Source organism: Chanos chanos, chromosome 10, assembly GCF_902362185.1.
Source record: "Chanos chanos chromosome 10, fChaCha1.1, whole genome shotgun sequence".
NCBI lineage: Eukaryota > Metazoa > Chordata > Actinopteri > Gonorynchiformes > Chanidae > Chanos > Chanos chanos.
Window position 1 is genome coordinate 26821462 of NC_044504.1, and position 14059 is coordinate 26835520.

Below are 14059 nucleotides of genomic sequence, written 5' to 3' on the forward strand. Positions count from 1 at the left end.
TCAATGCCACAAACCACCATAGGCTCTGAAGAACTTTGTACTCCTGAAGTCTGCCCTTTTTTTACATAATAATGTATTTATTTTGGCTATGAGTAATTCACTGAATAATAAATACCCACATTTTTAAATGTCCGCAACGGTTGTAATTTGTTTTTCAATGTACCCTAAGGCATTCAAAGGCATGTGACACCTTGGCTTAGGGATATTATGTGGTTTCAGCAAGGGGCCAAGCTTTTGCTCAAAATCCTTTTGACCAAGAACTGACTCAAATCAGAAGACCAAAATGGGAGTGGCGCTGGTAGAAACCCATTCATTTTGAACCATTCTTTTTAAATTAAAGCCTGTCTGAAGCAGTTTTCTGTTTTCACTTCATTCTGCCTTATCTGTATTTCCCTATGTCTTCATGCTTCTAAAGCTAGTCCTTTTTTTTACACCTCAAAAGTCATGAACATGTACAGTAGTCACCAGCTAACACACTGACAGAAAAAGCCCCTGGCTGAACAAACAGGTGCTCACCTCCTCAACTACATTTATTGCATAGTAATTTTTTTTTCCTTTTTTTTTTGGTAAAATGTAAAACATAGATACCCCTTACTCAAAATTTTGTTAATTTAGATGTCATTAGCTAGTGGCCTCAACCTTTGACAGTCTCTAATATTTTTTGATGTTAGCTTATGCACTCAGTGCTTTCCACATGGTGAGTCAAATTAACAAAGATTTTAAATAAGCAGGGAGTAAGAGACAGGGCTCATTTGGTAATACATTGTCTGTGGGTTTTCTCCTCTGTGTTTGTCAGCTTGTTTTTTATTGGTTTCGATAAGGTGGTGATTTAGATATACCACATTTTTGGTATTAAATAAAATAAACTCCCTCAGATTCGTATGCTGTATAACAAGCTGAGTTAAGTGAAACATTGTAGCAGGTAAATGTCTTAACGAATCCTTAATACGCACCTTTTGACATTTAGGCCATCCGTGCCGCCTTAAGGCTGGCTGTGCACAAATCTGTCTTGCTCCCAACATCTTTATTTTGTACTAACGGCTCCTGTCTAAATGATGGCCATACATCTGCCTCAAACGCCTTGGTTCCCATGCACAGGAGAACGCTTTTGTGCGTGTGTGGTTAAGCGAAAGAAAAGACTAAAAGGAAAAAAGAAAAACCTGTAACCGCTTTCATGCTTCCCATAGGCGGTGCCACCTCATATTTCCGTCCGTATCCGTTTTTATCCTCTTTTGTGCTGGAGGACTCCAGGCTGGAATTGTGGAATTTTTCTTTTTTTCAGTTCCCACTCCGACAGAGTGGCAGCCAAGTTGTGGCTTGAAATGCTGTGGGCTGCCGCTCCACCTGGGGTTGCCAGGTTGTGGCAAAGTCCTTCCCAAGGAACACTTGAGTTAGGTTGATGGCAGGACAAGTCTCCCCCCTCTTTGCGTGCGGTTGGATATAAATGTAGGGCTTTTGTTTTCTTTGCATAGAGGGGGCTGGCCTCACATTTCAAGCTATGAACTCACCGTATGGTCTCGGGGATATGGAAACTCAGGTATTTATAAGTATTTGCGAAACCATCATAAAAGAGGATGGGGCAGAATGACTGAAAGGTCCCAGTAACCCCACGTTTGTTTTCCTTTGCTTGGAATGAATTCATGTTCCAACAACTTATACAGTAATGCCACAAAGGGTTGTATTTGTGCCTAGGACATATTGAAAGGAATTTTTTCATATTGTGGTCATATTAGCTTGTGGGAAGTTTACATCATCCCTCTAAGTTATAAATTTGTTTTTGAAGTGCAATCTCTGACCTCTGCCGTGGAATCAGTGTTTTGTTACTCTTTGTGTTGAATTTAGCAGACACTATACTAAAAACAAAATCCAAAGCTGTCTGTACATACAATCTAGTTATTAGCAGATTTGAAACAAACTAACAAGAATTTTATTTGATTGGACACACTAAAGTGAGGAAGCCTCTTCTGCATTGAAATATAGTGTGTACACTGGAACATATACCATGGATGGGAGAGCACCTAAAGTACTTTCTCTAAAAACCTCATGTAAATTGCAGATTTTGCACTGTTTCAGGTTTCAGTTTCCATACTGTTGAGATGTTTTTCAATGTTATTCAATAGCAACTGTATGACAGTTAATGCCTTGTCAGGAGGACAAGAACTGTAATAAGGGCATGAAAAGTGTGTGTGTGTGTGTGTGTGTGTGTGTGTGTGTTTGAGTGTGTGTGTGTGTGTTTTGGTGGGGGAGGCTGGCTCAAAACAGTGTATTAGTTTTAATTTATTTCAGGTTTCTATGATGCAGTATGTATATTTGTTCTGTGTGTGCATTCATCTCAGCATGTTTGCCAGGTTAAGTCAAACTTTATTATTAATGACCCTTGGTGTGATACTGTGGGGCTGTAAGGCTAATATCAAAATGTCCGCCCACTCTTCAGAGACTACCACTGCAGTGTAGCCCAAGGCAGAACATCTACTTTAATGAATTGCACATTCTTAGATGAAATAAAAAGTGGTGGTGGAGGTTTGCTCTATTTTTTTTTTCTTTTCCTCATCTCTCTTTTGTCATTGTCTCACTCTTTGTACCCTCTGCTCATAGCAAGCATCGGTTTCTGTCTGATCTTAATCTCTGAAGAGGAGCTGCGTATGTGCTTAGCGGGGGCCTCTTCACTTTTCACGTGGCATGTATTCCTAAAAGATCATAGTGGTTTTACAGCTACACAGAGGTAATTACATTACTTGGATCAAACCCTGAGAAACTTTTTTTTTTTTTTTTTTTTGATCCCTGTGAGTCTGCCTAGGATGACAATATTGTCCAGTCAAGATCACACCTCCATCTGAGCTCTGATTTCTATTGTCTGTCACAACTGTACAATTTTACAGATATTTGCTGTAGTCTACGTCAATTCGTTAGGGTATATCTGTAGAACACCTCAAAGCAGGAACTATACATTTTGGGAACAAATAACAGCCAACGCTGACTGTTTTCTCTGTGTTCGCTAATTGAGGTAGAAATGTTACTGCCGCTGTTTCTTGCTGGCTTTTGATTGCTATGATTGAGATAACACACCATGGTAGTTTGGTAATTATACAAGTCAGCCTTTGAAGTCAGTTTAAGATGAATGACCTCATGGTTGGCCATACTGAAATACTGTATGGAATAAAGACACTGTTGAAATGCACAAAAATTATAATGGGCCATTGCATCTGGAAGAAATATCAAAACTTGACTGCAACTTCAGTGGAATATTTAGTCCCTGCATTTTTAATAAAAAAAAGGTTATTCTCATAACAAGTAACAACACATTCATGAGGTTCAAACTCAGTGATATACAAAGAAACTGTAAACCGAGCAAGGGGCTAATCAAAAACACATTTTTTCCCTGCAGTAAACTTATATTGGCTTTACTCTGTTTTGAACTGAACTGTGTAATTTTATCGCTTGCTCTTTGATGAAGAGCCAGTTGAATTAGGACATTGTTACCGCTAGAAACTTGATTATAACATCTAAAAAAAGAGATACAAAGCTTTTGTTCTGACACCCTGTTTGTAATGTGTGGGGTATCAAGATGGACCATTCAGACAGCTCGTAAGTTAATTCACGTACATTCTATGCTATATTATGTCTCAAATGATTTGTTTTGATTATAAGATATGTATCGGTTATTTTTATTTGCAAATGCTAACAATGAATATACCCTTCAAGGTTTATTATTTGTAAACAAATACTCTTGTTTCTCTTAATGAAAATCAAAGTCTCATGAGACCACTCCCATAATCCCAGTTGTCAACTGGAAGATGTTGGTGTTCATTTAAGACTCAATGCCTCACAAACGGTGGCTCTTTATGGTATACAATTATTTTAGATTCATGGATATTTCAATTGGAGTAGATGGGCCATTCTGAATTGAGGGTATAAATGCAATTATTCTGATATAAACCGCCTTCGCTTGGGGCAAAATTGTGTCCATCACTCCTAGTTCAGTTACAGAGCACACCCACTGTTTTGTAGAGCAACATTGTTAATATGTTCTGTTGACCTCACTCTGTACTTTACTTGCTCTAATGTGTCCATGTTTGAATTATGTGTTTGAGTTTCTGTGCACAACATTTAAGTTCCATTCATCCTAAATTCTGATGCATTGTTAAAAACAGGAAAGTATTACTATAGTGATTGCCAAATTGTCCTCAAGAAGGATAAGCACATTACTTGATCTGATACGCAGTAAGACCACTGGATCAATATTTACCTGTATACACATTTGTTTTATGTTCATTGATGGGTTTGAATCCACATATGTACAACGGTTACTCAGGGCCAGGCTCTTAAGGCTTTCTTTGGAATGGTGTGGTACCTTGATTTTCATTTCAAACACAACCCACGCGTCTTCTCATCAGGTTTTTAATAAGAGGAAAACACACCAACATCAGGACCTGGGTTGGAGGGCATCAGAGGCTTTTCTAGACAGGTTATGACGAAAGGTTGTCTGTGTCTAATTCTCGTTCTTGCGAAAGATAGAGCTAGACACGGTGAGAAACCTCTCCAGTAGGATTTCATAAGTCTGACAGAGCACTATCGGCTGACCTGAGGTCAGGACCTAATGACGCCATAAAGCTCATAACAATACTGGTCCTGTAGTCACAAAATGTCACCCCACACATAAAAACTTAATAGCAAACCCTATAAAATGCAGGACGCATTAAACCTTTTCATTGGCCTTTTAATTCATGTTGCTTTTCTTGCTGTGGATGTTGGAGAAGGAGAAGTGAGCCTGCCCACTGTTGGGTGAGTGTAAACACTTAACGCATGTGATAATACGTGATGTTGAATTGACATAAGCATTTGTGTTTTTGGTTATAAAAGCATGTCTGTGTGAGTAGCTGTTGATAAACATCTCATATTGACACCAAAGCAAATTTGCCAACCCACTGAAATTAGCTGCTGTATCTAAGCAGGAATAACCTAACATAATAAAACGTCACAAAACTCAGAGCTCCTGTTAATAAAACACAACTTTTTTTTTTTTTTGCATTTTTTGGAGGGCTGGACAGAGTCCCCTAGAGCTTCGTATCAGTTCCCTTATGGGTGTAATGTTGTTTTTCAGGGATGTCATTTGCTAGAATAGAAATTTTTGTTTGTGACTTTGCACAGGATATATCTGTGCCACAACCCAAGGAAAAACATGTCAAATGAGAGGGCTGGGGACAGCACCGCAGGGAAAGGAGAAACAAAACCAAAACAGTAGAAATGATATTGCCTCTGCAGGCTCTAGCATGGCATGACCAACCTTCAGCCCGTCATGACCCATGTGGACACATCACTGGTGTAGTGCTCCAATCCCTGAGTCCACTTTACAGGGTTTGCCATTTTTAGGCTATCATACCCCAACTGACTGGGATTCAAATGTTGATCATTTTAGCCTTTTTTTTTTTTTTTTTTTCAATTAGGCTCTGTATTGTAGCTGATCACAACACAGATGTTTCAAGGGTGTCTCACCCAAAGCAACAAGCTTATATATTAGCAGACAGTAGCGCATACAACAGTTTTACAGCGTATGTTGCAACATCAAAGTGCATACTCAGATTTCTTGGTTACAGTATGCCTTTTAATATCAAAATTCATATCTGCATGTTTTCACGCCCCTCCCCCCCCCCCCCCCCCCCCCACACACACACACACACACACACACACACACACAAAAAGGAAAACTCCTTTGCAGGTCACAGAGTGTGGGGGTTGTATAGTATGGTATTTTAGTATGTACAGATGAGTCAGCTTACACACTGAATAAGTACATGCACTGGTTCACGTCTGAACATGACATATAAATCTGTTTCTATTTTCAGTAATCCTTTCTAGCTACTGAAAAGAGTGTGGTATATGTCATGCCATTTATACCATCACATATTATCACTTAATAATTCATTTCTCAGGGAGTCATCTATGCAATGCATCTGTCTTCTTTAAAGGAAACTGTGCTGTACAGGGCTGTTGAGTTCATTCTTTACATTAAGACGTCGTGTTATGACCTAGGGCCCTGTCTACTGTTTTCTGTAAACCTGTGGATGGTCTGTGTTTAAGTTGGTTGCGATTAGTCATTTATATTATGTAATTTAAGCATAAGAAGTATGTTGATTCAAAAAGTATGTTGATCCAAGTAGGTAGGCTATACTTGATAATGCTAACAAGCACTGGAAATTCCTTACAATGAACATAGTTTTTTTTTTTTTTACCAACTTTTTTCAAACTCAGGTAGAATGACAAGCTGACACATGAGGACACATGTATCACTTCTCCGAGTCTACTGACCTTTGTTACTGAATAAGGAGCTGGTTTACATGAAATGTAAGCATTACCAAGGAATTTTGATCTGCTGTTCACTGAATTTGCCATGGGCAATATAAAAAAAAGATAATGAGTAAAAGAGACCATCTAGTTTGTGTGGGCTGTTGGATGAATATTTCCTAGTGCCCTGTGAGTGTTCAATGACTGTGCGGTGGCTCATAGCAAAGTATTACAGTCAGATAAACATATCCCAGGCCCTAAGGTCTTGTACACTTCAATGCTTTGATCAAATTAGGCTCTATCATTTGTTTTATTTCCCCGTGACTTAGTTGATAACTCTCTCCTTGCAGGGATTGTATATATAAGAACTCATCATTCAAATTATTATAAGAATATTAATATATAATTATATATATATATATATATATATATATATATATATATATATATATACACACACACACACACACACACACACACATACGTGTGTGTGTGTGTATGTATGTATGTTTTTTTTTTTCCTTTTTTCCGTACATGAAGTCAACTCATTATCACTATACATTTCTCTCAAATCTAAATTTTCTAAAATGTTATGGAAGATAGTGGTTTGCTCTCTGGAAGACAGTGGTTTGTTTTAAATCATTCTTTGTGCTTTAAATGATTCTGAACTCATCAGTGTTAGAGATGGTGAGAGTCAGAAGCTCCATCATGCCCCCTAGAGGGTTTAGGCACCCAGTGGTTTGATCATATGCAGCTTTTTCCCCTCAGGTACCTGCCCATTAAGTATTAATGAAATTAGAAAAGCTAAAAGAGTATAATATTGTTTAGTAAATATTGTCAATTTAAAAAAAAAAAAAAAAACTAACTCCAACCTAAATATGTTGTAAGATATGCATGAAAAAGCAAAAGCTGCCTATACTGCAGCCAAAGTTAAAAAATAAGAAAGAGTTGGTTTGAGGCATTCTGAAATTGGTGGATTATCAACAGAAAACAGTTACATTAATTTCACGCACCAGTGAAATGCCTGGTCCTGCTCTCCTGGTTTAGAGGCTGTTTGATGAAAAACTTAAAGGAAAACAAAAAACTCCTTTGGGCTTGATCTTTGCATAAACGGGTGTATTTGTTGAGAATTTAGGGTTATTTTTTATATGTGTTTTAAACAAATCAGTTTTCATTTGTTCTGAATTTTGCCACATTGTTTAGTTTCTCAGGGAACAGCTTCTATAACAATCAAATAGAGCCAATATAGTTTCATTCCCATGTTACTGACTTTGCCATTCTATCAAGTCTTCATAGAACATAACTATAAAGTGTGTTTTTTTTAAACAGTTTCTATCACCAGGTCATCGTCATTTTTATGTGGAACTGAATAGAAAGTCATTTTCATATGACAAGGGAAGTGTGTTCTCAAGGAAGAAGGAAAAAGACTGTAATTCTGACCTCAGCTACTTCAGAACAAAACAAAAAATGTCTCATCTATACTGTGTTGCACTGTCATTTCAGTAAAATGTGTGACAGATTACAAAACACCAGCAGAGGAATGCATATTCAAACATTTGAGGTTTGCTCTTATTTTTTTTTTTTTCTTTTCCCTTTCTTTTCTTGTGATTGACCGCAACGATGCTCAAATGGAGATCACTTCTCTGCACCCAGGGTATTGGAAGTATTGCAATAAGCAAAAATATTGCATTGATTTCACATTATCCTTTTACTTCGACCATATGGGCCTGTTTGATTTCTCCAGGCCGGTGTCCTGAAGCTGGAAAAAAAAATAAAAGTGAAAAAATGAAAAGAAAAGCAAAGAAAGGGGAAAGGGAAAAAAAAGTTGTCCTCAAGTGACATAGTCATATGCTATCAATATGCTGCCATGTTCCTTTGGAGCACAGTCTCCACTTTAATGGGGCCTAGTGGTTAGGACATGGCAGGCGGTTCACAGGGACAGTGTATTGTTGTGCTTTCATTTACTCTGGGGTTCTTTTTCTTCTCTTTTTATTCCTTATTTTTGCACTTATTTATTTATTTATTTATTTATTTGCTTGGTTTGAACAAACAGAGACATCCATTTCCACAAGGTTTGTCCAACAGAGATGAAAAAATGAAGAGGGGAGAGGACAAAGGGAGTTGTAGCGGGGGTAGGGGGTGTTGGGGTGGGGTGTTCAGTTACAGTATGAAATCATCATACATGGAGCAGCTTGGAGATCACTTCTCTGCACGGGTATGGCATTGGCATGGATGATAAGGAAACATTTAGTACTTTCTCTGAACACCATATCCCACAATCCACCAACCACATGGAAGCTCTGAGAACTTTAAACTACCATTTAAGAGAGCCCACTCCTCTGATCAGTGCTGTAGCTTTGGTTTGTTCTGAAACTGATACTATTGCTTAAAGAATGATGCACGCATGGATAAACATCATTATGGACAATCACAAATTGAATGAAAATGCCTGTATAAAAAAAAAGTCTGCACTGTCTTCACACGGTGTCTGCCACGTACAGCTTATCCAATTGTCCTTGAAACTCCACATAATGCCTAATCTTTATTATTTCTATTGTAATACCGATTGTAACTGGTAACCACTGATTATGTTACAGTATGAGAAAAATTTTGAAGCATGTGTATTTTTGTGCAGTGTGTTTTCTTTTTTCTTTTTTTTTTCTGTGGTGTAAACTAGTTCCTTTAATGGTTTGTTCTTTTTAAGGCAGGCATCCAAATCACAGATGTACTTCACAATTTTATATTTTTTTTTTAAAGAGATTCTTGTTTTGTGTCATATGCTAGTAGTTTCAGAAAGTGAAGTGTAGTGATGAAAACCCAGTGGACTCGTTACGGTCTTCGAAAGTGTCTCACTGTGCCAGGAAGGAGGTCACTCAAGCTGGATCTCATTTTGGCCCTAAATTTTAGAGTGGAGATTTTAGTGAAGAACAGCACAGCAAAGCTGGTTTGTGTCACCCATTTTCCCAACCCCTCTGCAACCCCCCTTCAACACAATGCCAAAGTATGAGGCATCAGATTTAGAGAAAAAGCAATGAGGAGCGATGGTTTTTGCCATAATTACAGACTTTCTCTTATCTCTGGGCTGCAGTGGAAAAAGAAACACATTCCACAAAGACAGTTTCAGCGCTGAGTGAAGAAACAGCAAATAAGACAAGACTCAATGTTAGAACTTGAGAGGACTTAGGCAGTTTGATTAAAAATCAGTGTCATCATGGTTGTGTAGTACTTATATAGTACTTATACATTATATAGTACTTATACATTATATAGTACTTATACATTTTTGAGGATTACCTATATCACATTCAACACAATTTACTGCATCAGTTCTATGGTGAAGTAAGAATCATCCAAATTCATGTTCGATTTTGTCGACCAATACAAGTACAGTTGCAAAATCCACTTTGGAATACGTTAATTATGGTTACGAGAGGTGTGCAGAGAGTGCTTCACATACAGTCAGTTGTATTCTGTTACTCAGGGGACCTATGTTTGAGACTTTGTGCTTACTTACACAATGCCAGATTGATTAGATCCACTTACCCTCTTGTAGACCAGATGATCAGAGTTTCCAAACACATCTGTCATCCCCAGCTTACTGAATGTGCTCAGATTATTATGTTTTCTCTGTGGACATAGTGTCCTGGACATAGTTCATCACCTCAAATCTGTGAGGCTTAAAGGATCTCCATTCAGGCCAGATTTTTACAGAAGTTGAGCATGTATAAACCCAGTGTTAAAGCCCATGTGTGGACAAAAATAAGTACCTTAACCAGTCGTGTAATCTAATTTGCATGTGTTAAAAAATGTGATGTTGACATACATGTACGTCTACATTCTTGAACTTTTATTAAGATGCAAATAATGGTCAAATATAGGAGCAATGTATCCATATCAAAAAGTTTTCAGCAGATACCCAAATTTCATCCAAATTTCCCATGTTTTTTTCCCTTTTCTTTATATATATATATATATATATATATATATATATATATACACACACACACACACACACACACACACACACACACACACACACACATATATATATATATATATATATCATATCTGAACATAAAAAAATCATGAATTTACAGCCAGGTAGTGTTTTTTTTCCCCACAACATGAAAACATTGTTTCTGATCCTGAAATATGTAATTTAGGTAAAGGAAATATATCTACCTTAGTTTTTCAAATAAATGTTAAACATTCATTCATTGTGCGAGCCATCCTTATCATACACTGAACAAAGACATGCTAGGTTCAGGACATATTTCTACAATTCCAGTAAACAAATATTTGTTCTGTTTCTACTTGTATTGTCAAAGCTGTTTTCTTGAACTCCCGTGCACTGCTGCAGTTTATTTTACAGTTTTTACTTTTCACTGTGTCAGTCTCTCATTTTTCCTGCACTGACATGCCTTCCCCTTGACATTTTCTTTCTCTTTTCTTTTTTTTTTTTTTCTTCCCTTAAAACCCTCTGAATTTGTGATGTCCCCTTTCCTCTTTTGATCTTGTGAGAATACAATCACACACGCTCACTTAGTGTAGTTTGATGCGTATGGTTTCCAGTGCTTTGTAAACAAAGCCTGATGTGAGGGCCATACTGAGGCAGTGTATTTACTTAAGTAAGCAGAAAAAAGAACAGCACTTTTGAATGTCATCATACATGTCTACACTAGGGCGCCTGTTTTAATTGCTTGCAACCACAGCCATGGCAAGCATGTGTAATTGATGAGGACAAACTTTTGATAGGGGTCTTGTGATCACTATTAGACTACAAAGACCTCAATGTCATTCATTTTCAGCATGATCCACTGATTTATGTCAGGGTTGGCTCCATTAATTACACTCTAATGGGAGGTCATTAGTCTAAGACAATAATTGAAAACAATCATGTCATCCCACCTCAGTGTGTGTGTTTGTGTATGTGTATGTGTATGTGTGTCTCTGTGTGGATGTGCGTGTGTGTGAGCGCATGTATGTAGTTGACAAAAGAACAGCTGGTGATTATTTTTACCTTTTTTTTTTTTTAGTTGATCTACAGTCTGTTTCATGGATTTTATTTCTGAATTTACATTTGATCATTTTAGACAAATATATAATAAAAGCAACATAGTGGCAGTTGATTTCATGATGACCTCTCGGAAACTGTGCTGCATGTCCATAGAATATTTTCCGTTTATGTGTAATGCTCAAAATTTCTCTGTATACACCCGATGATTTGACAAAGTCTCTGGTCCTCCCCCTCTCTCTTCTAACGCACAAACTCAAAGGACTGACAAAAAAGTCCAAAGAAATTTAATAAGTGGCTCCACCAATCTAAGAATAAGCAATACATTGTTTTGTTCAGAAGACATTTGATTTCCAAATCAAATTAAGTTCTGTATTGAGACACAATCCTTCCATTTGCATGGTACTCTATTTTATATTATGCACAAATTTATTATTAATCAGTTAATTACAATTACCCTCAACCATACAATATGGGCTTGTGACATAAATAAACACAGAAAAATAGTATGTAATTTGATTTATTTGTTTATTTATGAGTGGGGAGGAGATGGGTAATAACTCTGCATTGTTTATAAACTCTGAAGATGTTAACCCTAAGTAGTTCTTGCAGTGTGCCGGCCTACACCTGACGGAACACTAACTCATTCACCACAAATACTGGATCATTTAGCTCTGAATTTTGAAAGCTGAGATAATGAGACATTTAGATGATTCATTGAACACTTCTACAGATATAAACCTGTCATAACTGACAGCAAAGTTGTTTGAATGCTGACAACAGACTGACTGATATAATAGTCTATTTAATAGTCTATTTTTATGTTCTATTTAAAAATCAGTCTTACTTGAGAAACTTATCTTACAACAGACCATTAAACTTAAACAGAATCCACAGCACAAGAAACCTAATGTTAACAAGTTTGAAGAACTGTAGTGAGAAAATGGGAGGATACCTGAGTTTAACTGAGACTCAAAACAAGGATTCCATCCCTCTCTTGCAGTCAGAGTGTAGCCATATTAAGGCATTAAAAGAAGACAGAATATAAAAGGCCATTACTTTTAACTCAGACGCAGTCAAGTTCACATAGACATTTATTTGAATGTAATCATTCTGCCAAAAAAAAAATATTAACATTCATACAACAAACCAGTCATGGTCAAAAACACATGACATTGATCCTGATAGCTCTGCAAAATTACAGAACTTTACACAACTAAAGAAATCATTTGTATTACTACTCATAACACAAATGGAAAAAGAAACTATGAGAAAACTGTGTGAGTGCTTTGAGGCATATGCTGCAAAAGAGTAATTAAGCTGCAACTTAAACTTTACTACAAAAGAACTCACAGTTACAAAGAGAAGTTCTTCCTTAAAGATGTAACAACAAAACAGTTTATAAACAGAACCCCCCTATTGTCTCAGTGCAATGGAACAACTGAAATAGACAAACTCTTTAACACACATTATTAATATAGCCTTACACATAGTAATGGAGCCACAAAGTGTGAACATTGTTTCTGCCCTTTCCCCACAATCTCTTTTTACTCCTTGAAAGCTTGAAGAGAGCTTATGAAAGTGAAAAATCCAGGTCATCATACAAACTCTAAATTTCAGTCAATCAGTAGGTGTTCTTGACTGTATAAACCTTTAAATCAACACACTTATTGGAAATAGTTTATAGGTTTGACGCTTACTAAGAGAAAGAACATTTCTCAAGCCTAGCAAGCAATGTAACCATTAACTTCAGCAGATACATTGTAAATCATCATTTTAGCTACTGTCTGAATCTCAAGTGTCGTTATGATGATGGTTAATCCAGTCTATCCTAACTGTCTTTACATGTCTGTGAGGTCAATGTTAACTGTCTATCAAAATTCTTTTAAGTACCTTCTTCCCTACAGTAAAATAATTGACAGACTTTGGTCACATACATTACTGTTCACAGCATTTGCAAGTCTTGACATTTTTACTTGCTCTCTGGTCCAAAGATCTCCAGACATTCAATGAGAATGAACTCCACTATTTGGTTCTGGTACACCATGTTGACAGCCATATTCCCAGAATCCATTTCTGGCCACAAGAGAGTTGGCCCAAAGACAATGCCAATGCCTTGTGTCGACATGAGATTCTTTGATGATCGACTTAGGATTCTGAAAGAAGAAGACATGCTTATGAAAACACAGCTTGTTTATTTGTTTTTTCATTTGTTTTTTGGGGGGAATCACCTTCAAAATACCTGTCTGAGATTGCAATTTTTTTTTTCTTTGCATTTTCCATTTTTAACATACAATGTGTGGCTATTACATTGAAAATTAATGAATGTTAGTAATTCCAGTTGCTGCAACCTTTTATTTCATGTCCACAAAGATGTTAAAAAATCACTCAGGCTTTCCTGTTAATTCAGTGTTAATGAAAAGTCATCCATGAGTAGAGGTGTTTAGCAGTAGACTCTGGATAGGGTGTATTTGAGGACTTGTGTCTGGTCTGCTGAGGCCCTAAAAAGGGCTTTTAAAAGAGTTTATCTCTGTTGAGGTTTGGTTGTGGCAGAGACACAATCAATAAGGGGTACTGGAGGACTCCTTGCAGGAGCCAGATTGTAGGCCTGAGGGTCTGTTATAGGCTGAGGGATGGAAGGTGATGGAAGGATTGTGGTTGAGGGCTCACATCCAAGCTATCAGTGGGATCTTGACTGAAAGCTCTGAGGTGGAATCAGACCCTTCCATTCAGAAACACATCCCTTGAGGACCATACAGTGAA

The 14059-nt window shown here is 37.2% G+C and overlaps 1 protein-coding gene across 1 annotated transcript in view; it reads right to left on the reverse strand.

The window, feature by feature from the left end:
* Positions 1-13268: 13268 nt before the first annotated feature.
* Positions 13269-14059, reverse strand: part of arhgap15 (Rho GTPase activating protein 15) — a 48775-nt gene continuing 47984 nt past the window's right edge. The window contains exon 14 of the mRNA XM_030787175.1: positions 13269-13452. Coding sequence (XP_030643035.1) covers positions 13269-13452 — 184 coding nt within the window. The remainder of the gene's footprint in view (positions 13453-14059) is intronic.